At 45.3% G+C, this 20,290-nt stretch overlaps 1 protein-coding gene across 1 annotated transcript in view; it reads left to right on the forward strand.

Annotated features, from left to right (window-relative positions):
- Positions 1-20,079, forward strand: part of LOC137545835 (17-beta-hydroxysteroid dehydrogenase type 6-like) — a 29,439-nt gene extending 9,360 nt beyond the window's left edge. Inside the window, exons 2-4 of the mRNA XM_068267519.1 lie at positions 3,596-3,854; positions 10,818-10,981; positions 19,861-20,079. Coding sequence (XP_068123620.1) covers positions 3,596-3,854; positions 10,818-10,981; positions 19,861-20,075 — 638 coding nt within the window. The 3' untranslated portion in view covers positions 20,076-20,079. The remainder of the gene's footprint in view (positions 1-3,595; positions 3,855-10,817; positions 10,982-19,860) is intronic.
- The last annotated feature ends 211 nt before the right edge of the window (positions 20,080-20,290 follow it).

Consider the following 20,290-nt stretch of genomic DNA (forward strand, 5'->3'; position numbering starts at 1 on the left):
ATATGAACAGTGACAGTGAGTGTCCCTACGGGTACAGTAAGAGTAAGTAGTAAGTAAGTACAACTAACAATAATCAATCAGTAATCAGAAGGAAATAGAGTGTGTGTACACACAGACAGTGAGTGAGTGCACACACGCAGGAGCTAGCTAGTAGCCTATAAACAGTGACAGTCAGTGAGTGTCCTACTCCTAGTACAGTATAACTACAATACTATTAGTAAAGGACAGCAGAAATACTGGTATAGATGATGAGAGAAATAAACAGAGGACAGCTGCCCACAGAGGCAAGGCCCCCCTGAGGCCTAAACCTGTAAGCTTGCAGCAGCTGCCTGTCTCTAATGTAACACACAAGCTACTAACTAAAATACAATGTCTATCTAAATAACAACAATACAGGTGTATATGGCAGGTGTAGGTGAGCAAAAACGCTAGGTAAATGAACACAATAGAGCACTTGCTAAGCCAAAGCACAAAGGAGCAGATCTCTCTCTGTACAAGTCTCAGGCAAGCATGGAAAACCCGAACATGGCGGCCGCTATTTATAGGGTAGGGGCTGGCCAGGGTCCCCCTCTGTGATTGGCTGCCGTCAGAGGGCCTGGGAGCCCTCTGATTGGCTCTAAGCACATCAATCTGGGCTATGACGCTATTCGAGCTCGGTACCGAGCTCGAATAGCGCCGGTTTGCTCGAATAGCTCGAATAGTGAATGGGCTATTCGAGTGTTCTCGAATAGCCCATTCGAATAGCTACAGCTATTCGGAGCTCGAATACCGAGCTCGAATAGCTGAAAAAGAGCTCGAATATTCGAGCTACTCGAATATTCGAGCTCTGCTGAGCACCACTACGTGTGTATATATTTATACAGTGCCATCATGTTTCATAGTGCTCTGCAGATTATAATATAGACAATAAGGAGTGACAATACATTAAAATAAGTCAATTATTCAGTGCTTAAAGGGACACTTAAGTCATCCTCAAAAAAATGAGTTTTACTCACCTGGAGCTTCCAATAGCCCCCTGCAGCTGTCCGGTGCCCACGCCGTCTCCCTCCGATCCTCCTGTCCCCGCCGGCAGCCACTTCCGGTTTCGGCGACAGGAGCCGACAGGCTGGGAACGCGAGTGATTCTTCGCGTTCCCGGCTGCAATAGCGCCCTCTATGCTACTATAGCATATATCATATACCATATAGCAGCATAGAGGGCGCTATTGCAGCCGGGAATGCAAAGAATCACTCGCGCTCCCAGCCTGTCCGCTCCTGTCGCCGAAACCGGAAGTGGATGCTGGCGGGGACAGGAGGATCGGAGGGAGACGGCGTGGGCACCGGACAGCTGCAGGGGGCTATTGGAAGCCCCAGGTGAGTAAAACTCATTTTTTTGGGATGACTTAAGTGTCCCTTTAAGCAGTAATTAAACAGTTCATCAGGCAATAGTAGGCACCTTGGTGTCATATAGAACTTCAGTTAATCATCACCATCACCAAGAAAGTGAGAGGCTTACCAGCCAGTTAGTGCCCACACTACAAGGCTCTAGATCGCTTAATAATCCGCCTCTGCATCTGGTATCCACACTCCTTCCTCAAATGGTAAATTCGGTCTCCAGTATTCAAATTGGTGTAGTAGCACATGATACCCCAAATAGATACACTTGATCCACATTAATTGAAAAAATGGAACAAACGATCTGAGTGTAAATAATGGGTGACAATACATTGACCTCTTGCCGTACCGGGTACAGTATATCTACGCCCTTCATCTTAGCTCCATAGGCGTAGATATATGTTCCTCGCTGCGATCGCCCCCGCCGATTGGTGAATGGGTATGTGCTCCCAAAGCCTGTAATGAATGACCATGGCATCAGCGAGATGCCAGTGGTCATTCTCAAAGCAAAACTAAAAGCATACACAGTACATCTAGTGGCCAAAAGTAACAATACACCTACATACATTATAATAATAAAAATAATAACATCTATCACCTATATAGTTTTCCCTTATGGTCACCTTTGCTCATTATAGTTTTTCCTGGTGCTCCATTGTTACTACTTCTGCTTACCGGTATATAGTTTTCCCTCATGGTCTAATGCTCCCCCTCCATCTTAACCACTTAAGTACCAGTGGTCTCTGCCCCCTTAAGGACCAGAAACCGCTGATACAGAAACGGCGGAATCCCAACGGATAACAACGAATCCCGCACATACCAGCCGCAATCACCGTTACCGCCGCATGTCTGGGACCTGGGCCACCCACTCTGCCAATCTGTCTTTCATTGTAAGCCAATGGGAGTTGCTTACATTGAAAAGCAGGGCCAGGAGCCAATGAAATCGGCTCCTGACCAGCTCACAGGGCTCTGCCTTCATAGAGACAGGCAGAGCAAGTGAGCTGCAACGGGTCACGGCGGGGATTCAATGGCGAGATCGGCGGGAGCGACGATAACGGCGGATGCACGTAGCGGCGGCTGATTTAAATCTACGCCCTGCCAGCCAGGTAACCACCAAAACAGGGTGAAGATTTCAATCACTGCGATCCTAATGCATTTGGATGCATGCTGGGTAAGTATCTCAACTTTACCCATGCCAGCAAAGATTGCTATGCCCAATGCTTGCATTACTGATAACAAGGGCTCTCCTCAGTGGTTACCTTCATTAAAAAAATTGTTTGTAGAAATACACAGCTCCTTCAAGTCAATAACGTGCCTATTGGTTTGAGAGAGAGCCTCTGTCTTGAATCAAAGGTCCACAGTTTTTCTTTTTATATCTTTACTTACTTTTTTCCCTTTTATTTAAAGGAATACTATCGATAGAAACAACTTTTTTTTTAATGCTCTATATTAGTGTACACATTACCACTAGTGCTAGGGGCACTTTATTTATTCACCCAGGTCTCTCTGTCGCTATCCTTGCTTAAAAATTCATTTCTCACACAGCTCATAGTAGTTTGGGTCACCCTGAGCTGCTTGGTTACTCTGTCACACAGCTCACAAATATATTTCACTGTGTCACTCACAGCATGCAGCAGACATGAGGAGAAATAGGCTGATCTGAGGTGGTAACAGGTAACTAAATGAGCTGTAATATTGCTGGAATATAACTAGCTATACCACGACTCTGTGTTTACACTCAGACTGGCTGCCTGCTTGAGGAGATTCACTCCAGGCTGCATCCACTTTACAAGCTGCTGAGAGGGGCAGACCACTGTCTACAATTAGCATTATTAGTATCTTTATCAGTCAAGAGAAGCAAGGATAATAAACACACATTGCTAGAATCTTTAACCCCTTACCACCATATCAATAAGATTCTTTCAGCAAGGTGATAATTAAACTATAAACTGAGGAGTTGATAGCAACTCCCCTGTGCAGACATGGTCTAGCCCTCTGGGAGCTCAGTATTAGATACATTTTGTATCCAACACTGACGCCAAAACTGTCGGAGGATTTTACAGCTGAGAGGAACAGCTGTGTGAGGAATCAAATTGCTCCTAGTACTTGCCCTAATGTGTGCTACAACATACAGCATTTAAAAATAAATGCATACATCGATAGTATTTCTTTTACTTTAAACTTTTTCACTGGTGTGATCCTTTTCCGAATCTTTCATACAGGACTATGGGGCTTGGTGAATAATGCAGGCATCGGCTTACTTATTACCTGTATTGAATGGCAAACTAAAGAAGACTTCAAAAAGATATTGGATGTGAATCTGCTGGGGACGATTGACGTCACTTTGAAAATGCTGCCATTAGTCCGCAGAGCCAAGGGCCGGGTGATTAATATGTCCAGCATTACTGGGAGAGTGTCATTCGTTGGAGGGGGATACAGCCCTGCCAAGTTTGGATTGGAAGCTTTTTCAGATGAGCTTCGGTAAGCCTACGGTAGTTGTCACCAGAACATACTAAGTCGACCAGTAGCTTATATAGTGCTTCAGATACTTTATTTTCTACTGGGTTGGAGTAACTTTATACAGGTAGTCTCCGACTTATGAACAAATGACTTACAAATGACCCGCCAATACAAACAGCTCGAAAGTGAGAACATGTCAACATGTTTTACAAAAAGCCCTTTTTTTGAGAAAATCACATTTAAAAAATTGAAGAAAAAATGTTTTTTAAACTTAGTTAAATGACATTTTGCTGTGGTATACTATACAATATAGCAAGTTCCGAGTTCTGCAAAAGTATGATCATCATTAGGACAGTAAGAGGCACAAAGGGTGATGGGGGGGGGGGGGGGCAGAGGTGGCACAGAGGGACACAGTGGAGGCAGAGGTGGCACAGAGGGACACAGTGAAGGCAGAGGTGGCACAGAGGAACACAGTGGAGGCAGAGGTGGCACAGAACAGGACACTGAGGGAATAGGGGGACAGAGGTGACACAGCGGGGGAGCAGAGGTGGCACAGGGGAACAGAGGTGATAAGGAGGGGGACACTGAAGGCATAGGGCAACAGAGGTGATACAGGGGGGACAATGGAGATAGAGGGGGTGCCCTGAGTATGTACAGGGGACAGAGATGGTGCAGTGTACCAAGTTAAGAACAGATTCAGGTTAAGAACATGCTTACAGTCCCCATCTCATTCAATAACCGGGGACTAGACCTGTAGTTTATCATTGATGCAGTTCATTTATGGTGCATTTGCAAAGTAGTAAGCATTGGACATAATTTACAAAAGCCTCCTAATCTTTTACATAAGTATTGTAACGATTGGTGTCAATACGTAGAGAGAGAATCTGATTATTGGTGATCTGCAGAATCACCAGTAATGCAGATATACACCAGATTATGGATGATCTGCAGAATCACCAATAATCCAGAAGGTGCTCAGTGCATTAACAGAAATGTTCATATTATGAAACAGTCAGCATCATAAATGATGTCTTTTTAAAGTTTTCACAATATTCTATGGATTCTTATACCTATTAGATCCAACCACTGTAGCTCTAACTCACACATATATCTCGACCACACATATACATATATATATATATATATATATATATATATATATATATATATATATATATATATATATATATATATATATATATATATATATACATACACACATGTGTACAACCATGCATATGTATGGCTCCCAAATCCCCTATTCCAGTCTCTGTAATGTGATTCAACAAGTACAATTGTGCCCATCATCTATCATATATATTATATACATACATAAATAAACAATATACATACATAGATAGGCTCCCATGCGCGGCGGCATGTGTAATGAAATGAAAACCTTTGTAGCTTACCATATGTCCGTCAATCTGTGGCCAGAGCGCCTCTATAAGGCTGGGGGATCGCTCGTCCGCTTCTTATAGTGGGAAGTGGCGCCAAACATCTGATCGAGCGGGCGCTGAGGCCGGAAGCGGAAATGATGTGGCTGCAGCCGCATGCATCAGAAGGTACGTATGGTGCCAATGGGTCATGGTGACCAGATGTGACGGCAATGTCGCACCATTCATGCGTACGTGCTCGGGCGGATGCGTATATGACGCCGCATCCGCCCAAACAAGGGAGGCCGTGTCGAGGGGAGAAAACGGCGCATGCGCAGCCCTAGCAGCGCTGCGCCGTGTGTGTCAGCCAAATGCTTGTATCTTAATCAACGTACACATTCAATCAATAGAAACCCAAACGTTTGTGTCTATGTTAATGTATATACATAAAAGAAATTAAATCAGTTATTCAAATATTTCTAGTATTTTACATGTTTGCTGGTTTTATCAAATGTGGGGCTCTACTGCCATCTAATGGTATAGGATGTCATTAACACTGACCTTTATTAACTAGAGAAAATCAATGACCTTTATTAACTAGAGAAAATCAATGGGAAAAAAATATATAGCTCCTTGGTCATAACCTCATTTGTGTACTAGCCACATTCCCATAATTATGTATCAACATTCTCTGCAAACAATAGACATTACCAACAAAGTTAAGAAAAAAGAAAGAAATGAATATTAATAAATGAATAAATAAATCCAGTGCATGCATCAATATTAGAACATGTAATTACATAAAAAAGGCAAAGTTTAAAAAGGATAAAAGACAGGACTATAAAAATGAGCTCTGTGAGCACGTATTGATTAAATATAATTTTTCTAATATATTTTTTCTAATACTTCATTGAGCCCCTCTGGAGCGAGGGTTCTCAATACTTGAATCCAGTACATCTCTCTGGTCCGAATGACCTCAGAAATATTTGGTGCTTGTATACGGTCTATAAATGTGACGCTTAGGTATTGGGGGTCACCACTGTGATGGGTGCTGAAGTGTCTCGAGACGCTATGTAAAGGATACTGTTTAAGGACATTCCTTTTGTGTTGTCCAATTCTGTCTCTCGCTACCTGTGTACTACGTCCTACATATTGTAATTTACAGGGGCATGTTATGAGATATATTATATTTTGGGAAATGCAGCTTATATTTTGTTTAATCGTAAATGTAGTGTTGGTAGTTTCGGAACAGAAATTGTTTGTAGTGTTTACAAACTGACAAGCTGTGCACCGGGTGTGATTTTTTCATTTTTGTGTTTTCTCCTTTCCTCCCCATCTCCCACTTTTTTTCCTTTTTGTCTTGTTCTCCACCCCCTTGATTCTGTTCTCCACCCCCTTGATTCTGTTCTTCAGTGTTCTCCTTGTTATACTGCCTGATGAAGCGGGATGTTTGCCCGTGAAATGCGTTGCATCATTATTGGAGAATTGTTTTAATAAATAGAATTACAAATCTTACGGCTATATCAGCCTGGTCATTTACATATTTGGGGGAGGTGAATCCACCCATTTCCCTCCTTTTAGACGTTTTTTTATCTATTTTATACTTGTTTGGCGCATCTATTACTCCCATTACTCCAGATCTTAGTCCACCCTTAGTGGAGGGGTGTATCCCCATTTTTCCTATCTATAGAGAGCGACTTTTTAGACCTGATTGGGGTCAGGTTATAATTCTCCCCACCTGCCTTATCAGTGGTTGCCTGTGTGGTAACCCTGACTTGTGAGTATAACTTTTATTACAATATATTCTCAACCTTCCAAAAATACTACACCAGATTTGGCTCTCGGTTTCTCATTCTTGTCTTTCTAAATAATCCAGGTATGTCTAACCTCTGGACACCTGAGATATGAGTGTTTGGTGTAACAGTAACACTTTGAGTAAAGACCACCAGAGGAGCTGGAGGTTAGGAGAAGAAGGGAATTCACCCCAGACTGTGGGTGAATCCCTATAGCCTAAAGGCTCCCTAGGAGAGGGGCCTAGGCTTGGTTGCAGGATGCCCTGCTGCTAAGATGAACAGACTTGCTCTAACTGCATATGAGATACTAGCTCTCTATACCCTGGAAGCGGGCTAAAGTAATACAAGTACACAGTGCTAGTCTCGGGTGTGAGGTCCGTAGTCACAACACCCTGGAACTAGTCTATAGCATAACACAGTAATGACACAGTATCCTAGGCTTGGGTGTGAGGTCCGTAGTCACAACACCCTGGAACTAGTCTATAGCATAACATAGCATTGACACAGTATCCTAGGCTTGGGTGTGAGGTCCGTAGTCACAACACCCTGGAACTAGTCTATAGCATAACATAGCATTGACACAGTATCCTAGGCTTGGGTGTGAGGTCCGTAGTCACAACACCCTGGAACTAGTCTATAGCATAACATAACAAAGCGAGAATAATCTAGCTCAGTGTGAATTCCCAGGTCCTCCTGGTTACAACACACTGTGGGATCTGACTGAGGTCTGTGTGCCAACACATATAGCATTCGCAACGGCAGACAACGTGAGACTGAGGGACGAGTGGTTATATAGTGCAGCGCTGATCAGCGCCGCCCCGTCCCCTGCAACCAATCCGCATACATCCTGAGATCAGCTGACCAAGGGAGTCAGCTGATCCCTCTCTGCTTCCCATAAAGCTTCTGTCTCTCCGCGCGCGCGTGTATTCCTCAGCCTATGTGCACAGGAAGGCTGTACTACATCAGACACATGTCGCCGCACGTAAACCGCCGGACTGGACGCGGAAGTAGCCGCCACGCCGTCAGAGCACGCGGCGGCCATTCCGCAATCCTTCACAAGTATCAACTGGGCACACATTGCTGTAGCTAAGTGCACAACACACGTCATTCTTCTGGCTTTAGTACCAGCAAAATTGCCTTGTGCTGTCTGCGAACACCAATTTTACTGACTTTAAGTGCATTAACCAATACAATACAAAACCGCGCTGATATATAATATATATATGGGTGACAATGGTGGTGCGCTGCCCCTTTAAATAGATAAAATCACAATGTAAACTCAATGGCTGCGCACAAATGATTACTGCAAACAAGTCTCTATTATCAGCATCAGGTAGAATCCTGTAAACAGACAGTCCAACACTGTCAATCCTGTAAACAGACAGTCCAACACTTTTTCCTAAGTTCCAGGCTGCTTTGCCTCTGATCACCTTCGGTGAGATATCACCACCACCACACCCCTCACAGTGGGCACTCACCGCTAGCAGAGTATAAAAGAGAAAACCGAGAGCCCAATATGGTGCAGTATGTTAGGATTATTGGTTAAATGATTAAGTGAGAATATACTCACAAACATGGGTTACCAGTCAGGCAACCACTATAAAGGCAGGTGAGGAGATTAGGCCTGTCCTCACTCAGGGCTAAGAAGTCGCTCTCTGTAGAAATGAAACAAGAAAGGGGGTATCACTCCCCTCCACCAAGAGTGGACACAGTGTAAATGAGTGTGGAACAGAGGCGCCAGCAGGATAAAAACTCATTAAAACCTTTAAAAATGCTTGGAGGAAGTGGTGGGCTTGCCTCCCAAAAGCAGACAAGAGATCCTGTTTTTCATATAAATTAGCACATTTATTATACGGTACCCCAAGCAAAAATGCAACGCATTTTGCAGGTCAAGCCCGCTTCATCAGGCAAAATTGGGGACAACAGGAGGTCTGTAGTAACGGATTTAGTGCCTCAGTGCACCCTCAGTGCACCGCTAGCAGAGGGTCATAAAATAGCGGTGAGTGCCCACTGTGAATGGTGTGGTGGTGGTGATATCTCGCCGAAGGTGATCAGAGGCAAAGCAGCCTGGAACTTAGGAAGAAGTGTTGGACTGTCTGTTTACAGGATTGACAGTGTTGGACTGTCTGTTTACAGGATTCTACCTGATGCAGATAATAGAGACTTGTTTGCAGTAATCATTTGTGCGCAGCCATTGAGTTTACATTGTGATTTTAAGTGCATTAAAGTCAGCAAAGTTGTTTCCAGAATCGTCAGTGACTCACAGAATTGCCACTACCTTTCTCATCTGAAAGATAACTGGAGAGATGACTCTCTCAGTTCTCCTTAGACTGAAAGGGTAAATAATGAACAGAAATTAAATGTGCCACTTTGGAGGCCTTGCTGTAAGATGCTAATTAATCATCCCAAGAAAGTGCCACATTGCCAAGCTTTATTAACCACCCATTTCCCATGTACATTGGTATTCATCAGGGAATTCAGAGCCCACAGCCATGGAGCTCTGCTACATTGAGCAGTACCTACTTACCTGGGGCTTCTTCCAGCCCCTAAAAAGTCACGTGTGTCCCTCGCCGCGGCTTCAGATTTTTCTACGAATGCGCCAGCGTCATCGGGAGCATACTGCCCAGGTACAGTATGCTCTTGGTGATGCAGGTGCATACAGTAGGCATGTGCAGAAGAGCCCGACCCATCTGAGGGTCTGCGATATTCAGTGGCTGCCAGAGAGAGACGGAGGAAGACCGGAGCTGCGGCGAGGGGCACACGTGACTTGTAGGGGCTGGGAGATGCCCCAGGTAAATAAAGATAGATTTTTTTTACTCACTCCGTGTGTCCTTTAAGACCTTTTTCAATTAGGCAGCTGACAGGCGCTGTCTGCTGTACCAGCCAGGTGCTTGCTAGCACTCGGTACTGGAGCTGGACAGGTGACCCCAACCTGATTTATTCTTTGAGACAAGGGGCCATATGCAATTCACTTGCGTTTTCTGCTAGGTGATATTTTCACCTTGTAAATAAAATGTTTTTTAAACTACCAACAAGCGAGGAAATACTCAAAATAATTTTGACAGTGGCTTTCCACCTACTTTTTGGTACTTTTTCCATTGCAAAGTGCTAAAAAGTTATTTTAAATTGAATATGAAAAATTAACTTCTAGGAGAAAACTCAGGAGAAAAAGTGAATTGCATATGGGCCAAGAAACCAAATAGCGGAAAATGTTTATCACTGTAATTATACCAGTGAGGAGTTTTATGCAATACAAGTAATTATCTTCATGACACTGCATCTCCACAGAGTGATATAACATGACTGCACCTAACACAGATTACACATCTTGGGCCTGATGTGCACAAACCTACAGTAATATTGCCATTCACAGGGAGCATGCGGCAATATTACCGGTACTAACACCAGCAGAGTATTGCACATTGAGCAATTAGTGCTACTCACAGTACATGGGTAACATGGGCATTGGTATGGTAACTCGCTATGATAGTTGCTTAATGCATGTTATAGCAACCCTCACATTCTTCTCCTTGTACAGCGGATCACGCTAATTGCACAATGCACTGTTCTCTGCTGGCATTAGTACTGGTACTACTACTACTACTATTACTACTACTAGTATTTGCAGGTGACATCAGGCCCCTTGTTTCACAATTCTAAGCTTATTCAATGTTGTGTAAGAAAAAATGAAATATGTGTCACATTCATTTTTATTTCTGAACATGTGTCAGTTATTGGGAAAGTATAACGTTTTCAAACATAGGTTGAGTTAAAGTTTTTCCTCTGTTCCTTAGCCTTTTTGCTCTGTCTTTTAGGAGAGAAATGATCTCATTTGGTGTGAAAGTCAGCATAATAGAACCAGGATACTTCAAAACGCAAATGAGTGATCCTGACCTTCTAATAAAAACAATAACCAACCTTTGGGAAAATGCATCAGAAGAAGTCCGAAAGAGCTATGGCCGGCAACACTTTGATAATTGTAAGTCAGAAGCATAACTACAAATCACAAGACCCACCCAGAGTATATATTTTATAATCTTTAGTTACACTCAGGGTCATATTTAACCACTTGAGGACCGCCCCCAGCCGATGGGCGGCGGCAAAATCCGGGCCCAAACGACCGCAATACGCCCATCGGCGGGGGCGGCTGCGGGAGTGGCTATGCGGCGATCGCGTCATTCGTGACGCGATCAGCCGCCGGGGACTCGCTCCGCCCACCGCTCGTAGTAACCCGCCGGCCATTCGGAAGCGCCGGCGGGTTACTAGCACCCGGATCGCCGCTGACACATTGTATAATAGGCTTTGTAATGTATACAAAGCCTATTATACTGGCTGCCTCCTGCCCTGGTGGTCCCAGTGTCCCAGGGACCACCAGGGCAGGCTGCAGCCACCCTAGTCTGCACCCAAGCACACTGATTTCCCCCCCCCCCTGCCCCCTGATAGCCCACAGCACCCCTCAGACCCCCCCCTGCCCACCCCCCAGACCACTGTTTGCACACAATCACCCCCCTAATCACCCATCAATCACTCCCTGTCACTATCTGTCAACGCTATTTTTTTTTTATCCCCCCCCCTGCCCACTGCCCCCTCCTGATCACCCCCCCACCCCTCAGATTCTCCCCAGACCCCCCCCCCAGATCCCCCCCCCCCCGAGTACTATATGCATCTATCCCCCCTGATCACCTGTCAATCACCCGTCAATCACCCGTCAATCACCCGTCAATCACCCCCTGTCACTGCTACCCATCAATCAGCCCCTAACCTGCCCCTTGCGGGCAATCTGATCACCCACCCACACCAATAGATCGCCCGCAGATCCGACATCAGATCACCTCCCAAGTGCAGTGTTTACATCTCTTCTCTCCTCTAAACACCCACTAATTACCGATCAATCACCCATCAATCACCCCCTATCACCACCTGTCACTGTTACCCATCAGATTAGACCCTAATCTACCCCTTGCGGGCACCCAATCACCCGCCCACACGCTCAGATTGCCCTCAGACCCCCCCTTATCAATTCGCCAGTGCAATATTTACATCTGTTATTCCCTGTAATAACCCACTGATCACCTGTCAATCACCTATCAATCACCCCCTGTCACTGCCACCCATCAATCACCCCCTGTCACTGCCACCAATCAATCAGCCCCTAACCTGCCCCTTGCGGGCAATCTGATCACCCACCCACACCAATAGATCGCCCGCAGATCCGACATCAGATCACCTCCCAAGTGCAGTGTATACATCTCTTCTCTCCTCTAAACACCCACTAATTACCCATCAATCACCCCCTATCACCACCTGTCACTGTTACCCATCAGATTAGACCCTAATCTGCCCCTTGCGGGCACCCAATCACCCGCCCACACGCTCAGATTGCCCTCAGACCCCCCCCCCCCCCCTTATCAATTCGCCAGTGCAATATTTACATCTGTTATTCCCTGTAATAACCCACTGATCACCTGTCAATCACCTATCAATCACCCCCTGTCACTGCCACCCATCAATCACCCCCTGTCACTGCCACCCATCAATCAGCCCCTAACCTGCCCCTTGCGGGCAATCTGATCACCCACCCACACCAATAGATCGCCCGCAGATCCGACATCAGATCACCTCCCAAGTGCAGTGTATACATCTCTTCTCTCCTCTAAACACCCACTAATTACCCATCAATCACCCCCTATCACCACCTGTCACTGTTACCCATCAGATTAGACCCTAATCTGCCCCTTGCGGGCACCCAATCACCCGCCCACACGCTCAGATTGCCCTCAGACCCCCCCCCCTTATCAATTCGCCAGTGCAATATTTACATCTGTTATTCCCTGTAATAACCCACTGATCACCTGTCAATCACCTATCAATCACCCCCTGATTACCCATCAATCACCCCCTATCACCACCTGTCACGGTTACCCATCAGATTAGACCCTAATCTGCCCCTTGCGGGCACCCAATCACCCGCCCACACCTCAGAACGTCCTCAGACCCCAGCCCTGATCACCTCGCTAGTGCATTGCTTGCATCTATTTCCCCCTCTAATCACACCTTGAGACACCCATCAATCACCTCCTGTCACCCCCTAGCACACCTACCCATCAGATCAGGCCCTAATTTGCCCTGTGTGGGCTCCTGATCACTCGGCCCAACCCTCAGATCCCCCTCAGACCCCCTTCCGATCACCTCCCCAGTGCATTGATTGCATCTATTTTCCCCTCTAACCGCCCCCTGAGACACCCATCAATCACCTCCTGTCACCCCCCTAGCACTCCTATCCATCAGATCAGGCCCAAAACATCCTGTCATCTAAGAGGCCACCCTGCTTATGACCGGTTCCACAAAATTTGCCCCCTCATAGACCACCTGTCATCAAAATTTGCAGATGCTTATACCCCTGAACAGTCATTTTGAGAAATTTGGTTTCCAGACTACTCACAGTTTTGGGCCCGTAAAATGCCAGGGCAGTATAGGAACCCCACAAAAGTTAGCGGAAATTGGATTTTTATTGTTTTTTTCACAAAGTGTCATTTTTCACTAACTTGTGACAAAAAATAAAATCTTCTATGAACTCACCATACCCCTAACGGAATACCTTGGGGTGTCTTCTTTCTAAAATGGGGTCACTTGTGGGGTTCCTATACTGCCCTGGCATTTTAGGGGCCCTAAACCGTGAGGAGTAGTCTAGAAAACAAATGCCTCAAAATGACCTGTGAATAGGACATTGGGCCCCTTAGCGCACCTAGGCTGCAAAAAAGTGTCACACATGTCATATCGTCCTACTCAGGAGAAGTAGTATAATGTGTTTTGTGGTGTATTTTTACACATACCCATGCTGGGTGGGAGAAATCTCTCTGTAAATGGACAATTGTGTGTAAAAAAAATCAAAAATGTGTCATTTACAGAGATATTTCTCCCACCCAGCATGGTTATATGTAAAAATACACCACAAAACACATTATACTACTTCTTCTGAGTACGGCGATACCACATGTGTGACACTTTTTTGCAGTCTAACTGTGCTAAGGGGCCCAAAGTCCAATGAGTACCTTTAGGATTTCACAGGTCATTTTGAAACATTTGGGTTCAAGACTACTCCTCACGGTTTAGGGCCCCTAAAATGCCAGGGCAGTATAGGAACCCCACAAGTGACCCCATTTTAGAAAGAAGACACCCCAAGGTATTCTGTTAGGTGTATGATGAGTTCATAGAAGATTTTATTTTTTGTCACAAGTTAGCGGAAATTGATATGTATTGTTTTTTTTCCACAAAGTGTCATTTTCCGCTAACTTGTGACAAAAAAAAAAATCTTCTATGAACTCACCATACTCCTAACAGAATACCTTGGGGTGTCTTCTTTCTAAAATGGGGTCACTTGTGGGGTTCCTATACTGCCCTGGCATTTTAGGGGCCCTAAACCGTGAGCAGTAGTCTAGAATCCAAATGCCTCAAAATGACCTGTGAATAGGACGTTAGGCCCCTTAGCGCACCTAGGTTGCAAAAAAGTGTCACACATGTGGTATCGCCGTACTCAGAAGAAGTAGTATATTGTGTTTTGGGGTGTATTTTTACACATACCCATGCTGGGTGGGAGAAATCTCTCTGTAAATGGACAATTGTGTGTAAAAAAAATCAAACAATTGTCATTTACAGAGATATTTCTCCCACCCAGCATGGGTATGTGTAAAAATACACCCCAAAACACATTATACTACTTCTCCTGAGTACGGCGGTACCACATGTGTGGCACTTTTTTGCACCCTAAGTGCGCTAAGAGGCCCAAAGTCCAATGAGTACCTTTAGGATTTCACAGGTCATTTTGCGACATTTGGTTTCAAGACTACTCCTCACGGTTTAGGGCCCCTAAAATGCCAGGGCAGTATAGGAACCCCACAAATGACCCCATTTTAGAAAGAAGACACCCCAAGGTATTCCGTTAGGAGTATGGTGAGTTCATAGAAGATTTTATTTTTTGTCACAAGTTAGCGGAAAATGACACTTTGTGAAAAAAAAACAATTAAAATCAATTTCCGCTAACTTGTGACAAAAAAAAAAATCTTCTGTGAACTCACCATCCTCCTAACGGAATACCTTGGGGTGTCTTCTTTCTAAAATGGGGTAATTTGTGGGCTTCCTATACTGTCCTGGCATTTTAGGGGCCCTAAACCGTGAGGAGTAGTCTTGAAACGAAATTTCTCAAAATGACCTGTGAAATCCTAAAGGTACTCATTGAACTTTGGGCCCCTTAGCGCAGTTAGGGTGCAAAAAAGTGCCACACATGTGGTATCGCCGTACTCAGGAGAAGTAGTATAATGTGTTTTGGGGTGTATTTTTCCACATACCCATGCTGAGTGGGAGAAATATCTCTATAAATAGACAATTGTGTGTAAAAAAAATTAAACAATTGTCATTTACGGAGATATTTCTCCCACCCAGCATGGGTATGTGTAAAAATACACCCCAAAACACATTATACTACTTCTCCTGAGTACGGCAATACCACATGTGTGGCACTTTTTTGCAGCCTAACTGCGCTAAGGGGCCAAAAGTCCAATGAGCATCTTTAGGCTTTACAGGGGTGCTTACAATTAGGCACCCCCCAAAATGCCAGGACAGTGAACACACCCCACAAATGACCCCATTTTGGAAAGTAGACACTTCAAGGTATTCAGAGAGGAGCATAGTGAGTCTGTGGCAGATTTCATTTTTTTTTGTCGCAAGTTAGAAGAAATGGAAACTTTTTTTTTTTCTTTTTTTTGTCAGAAAGTGTCATTTTCCGCTAACTTGTGACAAAAAATGAAATCTTCTATGAACTCACCATGCCTCTCACTGAATACTTTGGGATGTCTTCTTTCCAAAATGGGGTCATTTGGGGGGTATTTGTACTATCCTGGAATTTTAGCCCCTCATGAAACCTGACAGGGGCGCAGGAAAGTCAGAGATGCTTGAAAATGGGAAAATTCACTTTTGGCACCATAGTTTGTAAACGCTATAACTTTTACCCAATCCAATAAATATACACTGAATGTTTTTTTTTTTTATCAAAGACATGTAGCAGAATAACTTTCGCGCTCAAATGTATAGGAAATTTTACTTTATTTGAAAAATGTCAGCACAGCAAGTTAAAAAAGTCATTTTTTGCCAAAATTCATGTCTTTTTTGATGAATATAATAAAAACTAAAACTCGCAGCAGCAATCAAATAGCAGCAAAAGAAAGCTGTATTAGTGACAAGAAAAGGAGGTAAAATTCCTTTAGGTGGTAGGTTGTATGACCGAGCAATAAACCGTGAAAGCTGCAGTGGTCTGAATGGAGAAAAAGGCTCTGGTCCTTAAAGGGGTTCTTCCGCGAATGAGGAAAAAAAATCAAAATGGTTTATGCATGTTCTATTAAAAATCCTTCTAAAATAGTGTGAAAATGTTTTCAAAAAAATGAATGGTTTCACCAATACAACATGTAATGTATACAGTGACGGCTGACGGGACTGTGAGGCTAATCCATTTGTTAGGGGTGTTTTTTTTGTTACTTTCACTTCATAAGCTGCTCCCTACCTAGTTTTCATTGCTGTAATGCAGGGCTATGATGAAGTGCTGTGCAATGGCAGTTACAGCTATTAAAATAACGGCTGTGCTGCTCTGTAGTTTCTGCTTGTACTTCCTCACAGAGCTGACCCCCCTCCCCCCGCCTCTCCCTGTAGGCAGAGGTCGGGCAGCTCTTCGGAGCAAATCACGTGTTTACCTCGTTGCCGGGCAACCAGACTTCAGCGTCTGTGCAGAGGACTTCCTATCCATTGCACGGCAAGTTAGCTGCCTGAGCTACAGTTCAGTACAGTACAGTACAGAGAGGGGGGGGGAGGGGGGTCAGCTCTGTAAGGAAGTACAAGCAGAAACTACAGAGCAGCACAGCCGTTATTCAGCTGTAACTGCCATTGCACAGCACTTCATCATAGCCCTGCATTACAGCAATGAAAACTAGGTAGGGAGCAGCTTGTGAAATGACAGTAACAAAAAAACCACCCCTAACAAATGGATTAGCCTCACAGTCACCTCAGCCGTCACTGTATACATTACATGTTGTATTGGTGAAACCATTCATTTTTTAAAAAAACTTTTCACACTATTTTAGAAGGATTTTTAATAGATTATGCATAAACCATTTTGATTTTTTTTCCTCATTCGCGGAAGAACCCCTTTAAGGGGCGAAAAGACTGTGGTCCTCAAGTGGTTATACAAAGGCATTACAGGCAATTGCCTGGTGTGCCATTGGTCCTGGGGTGCACTATGCCCATGCATGAAGCACTGCACCCGCATGAAGCCATGTCCCCGAACAAAGGCCCTCCGGGTGTTCAATTACCACCTTCTGTTGCGTGTGTGTGCAGCAGCAAGAAAATTGGTGTTCTAAAGAGCACCAGCATCGTCAGTTCTTCGAGAGCAGACACCACAAGTGCCACCTCTGCCCCCTTGTGTCTCCATGTGTGTATGCACATACACACATCAGACTATAGTCTTTGGAAAATGAAAGATCACAGACCAATTTTAACCCCTTCCATGTAGTATGAGAGCCATACCTACACAGTCTATTCTATTGAGCTGAACTCCCCATCAGATAGAAATCTTTGCAAGATGCTGCACACAAAGATGCTGTGCACATTCAAAAGATCAGTATCTGCAAAAGATCTGTTCTTGCAAAATGCATTCATAGACTATGATATCTGCAGATCCTCATACACACCTTGTTTAACAGACATTCATCTACAGATCAGATCCACCAGGATCTTCAGATCTGCAGATGATTGTCTGATCTGCAGACAGGGCCGGCCCTAGACTTTTTGCCGCCTGAGGCAAATTTAAAAAAAATTTATTGCTGCCGCCCCCCCCCCCCCCGAGCTGGAGGGGTAGCGGGCAGGGCGGGGGTATTGGGCCTAGCGGCGGGGAGGGGGGTCGGACCCCCCCCTCCCTCGCCTGGGTCCCCGTCCTCCGCTCCCCTCCAGCCTTAAATACATCAGAACTAGCGCAACTCGTAAGAGGCAGTGGGCGGGGAGGACTCACCTCTTCCTCGCTCGATCCAGCGTGCGCTCCACTGACGTCCCTTCCTGCAGCGCCGTCCATTTACAATACAGTGAGCGGCGTGCAGGAAGTGACGTCAGTGGAGTGCACGCTGGATCGAGGAAGAGGTGAGTCCTCCCCGCCCACTGCCTCTTACGAGTTGCGCAAGTTCTGATGTATTTAAGGCTGGAGGGGAGCGGAGGACGGGGACCCAGGCGAGGGAGGGGGGGGTCCGACCCCCCTCCCCGCCGCTAGGCCCAATACCCCCGTCCTGCCCGCTACCCCTCCAGCTGGGCGGCCGGCTCCCCGCACCCTCCGAGGGGCGGATGCCACCCCTAGAAATTTGCCACCTGAGGCAAAAGTTTCACCCCGCCTCATGAGCGGGCCGGCCCTGTCTGCAGATGAAGGTCTGTTAAACAAGGTGTGTATGAGGATCTGCAGATATCATAGACTATGAATGCATTTTGCAGGAATGGATCTTTTGCAGGAACAGATCTTTTGCAGATAATGATCTTTTGTGCAGCATCTTTGTGTGCAGCATCCTGCAAAGATTTCTATCTGATGGGGAGTTCAGCTCAATAGAATAGACTGTGTAGGTATGGCGCTCATACTACATGGAAGGGGGTAAAATTAGTCTATGATCTTTCATTTATCTTTCAAGTGTGTATGTAGCATTTGGCTATTTTCATAACATACACATTTCAGACATCAAACCATCAAACATTGATTCAGGTAGTACTTTTAACTGCTTCTGGCTGCATTGGTAGAAATCAATGTCCTGCAGGTGGCTTCGCGGCTTTGAAAGGACGTAGATTTCTCCTTCCCTGCCGCACACTTCCGCAGCTACCACTGCTCTGCACCCGCTGCAGTATACTCGCCCTGCCGTCTATAACATGGCAGAGCTCTGTTAGCAAGTCAGGAGGCGCTTTCATTGGCTCCTGACCGCGTGATCACTGTGAGCCAATCACATTGACTTACATTGATGGACAGCGTCAGGAGCCAATGAAAGCGGCTACTGACCGGATCACACAGCTCTGCTGTCATAGCGAGAGAAGGGCCTGAGTTGATGGGAGAGCGTCGTGACCAGTGAGAGTGGCGGGTATGTGCGGCGATTTGTCAGTTAGCGCTGTTTTCTGGTACCAACAGTCTCTGGTCCTTAAAGGGCCAGAGACTGCTAGTTCGCAAGGAGTTAATGATTAACTCTGCATTGTTTATTGCAAGCTTCCAAAACGTTTACATTTCCCCCGGGGGACCACTGTTAGTTTTTTGCGGGAAGCTTGCTCCGGGGCCCTGGGCAATTGCCTAGATTGCCCCTATGGAAGCACTGCCCTGCTGGGGAGATTACTTTTGTAAGATAAACCCTAAATTCTAAGCTTCATTTCCACTAAGCGGGGGCGTAGCAATAGAGGGTATAGAGGTTGCGACCACATCGGGGCCCTTGGGCCAGAGGGGCCCTGAGGGGCCTTCCCTCAACTGCAGTATTAGCTCTCTATTGGTCCTGTGCTCATAATAATCGCTTCTATAGATACTTTGAATAGTGGTTATTATCATTAACAAACTGTTCCCCATCCCCTTCTTGCTCTTCTGACACTGCAGTTGCCATTGGCAGGTTTTGGTGCGTCATATCAATTGTTATGTATAGAGTGCATTGTAAAACTTGCATTGGGGCCCATGGCTCCTTAGCTACGCCACTGCCACTAAGGCCAGTATTTCTTGACATGTAAGTCCATGTTAACCTAGAGGTACAGTTTCTAACACAAATGGAAACCATAAGATATTCAGATAATTAAAAATGTGTTGTTTCTTCACAGACTGTTGTTCAGTTACTTATGGCACTTCCAAGGCCAGCAACAAACTTCACCTGGTAACAGACTGCATGGAGCACGCTCTTACCGCCGTCCACCCAATGACACGCTACTCTGCTGGATGGGACGCCAAGTTCTTCTACTTGCCTGTTTCATACCTCCCAACTGTGCTAGTAGATTTCATGGTCTCAAAAGCAATAAAAAGACAGAGCAATAAGTAATCAATGAGCATACGTGGAAAGAAAAAACTCTACATTTAGCAGAATGTATCAGCAACAGTAGAAGGACTCCTCACCTTTAGGTATAACCGATAACAAATCGGCCAACCGGTGCTCAGTGTCATGCAGGTACACCACCCCTGCAAAACCACAAGTAGATATCAAAAGAAGACACGGCACTCAGAAGCTGTAGTAGCAAACAAGCTGTATTGGAGTAG

The sequence above is a fragment of the Hyperolius riggenbachi genome, chromosome 2 (genome assembly GCF_040937935.1).
Source record: "Hyperolius riggenbachi isolate aHypRig1 chromosome 2, aHypRig1.pri, whole genome shotgun sequence".
NCBI lineage: Eukaryota > Metazoa > Chordata > Amphibia > Anura > Hyperoliidae > Hyperolius > Hyperolius riggenbachi.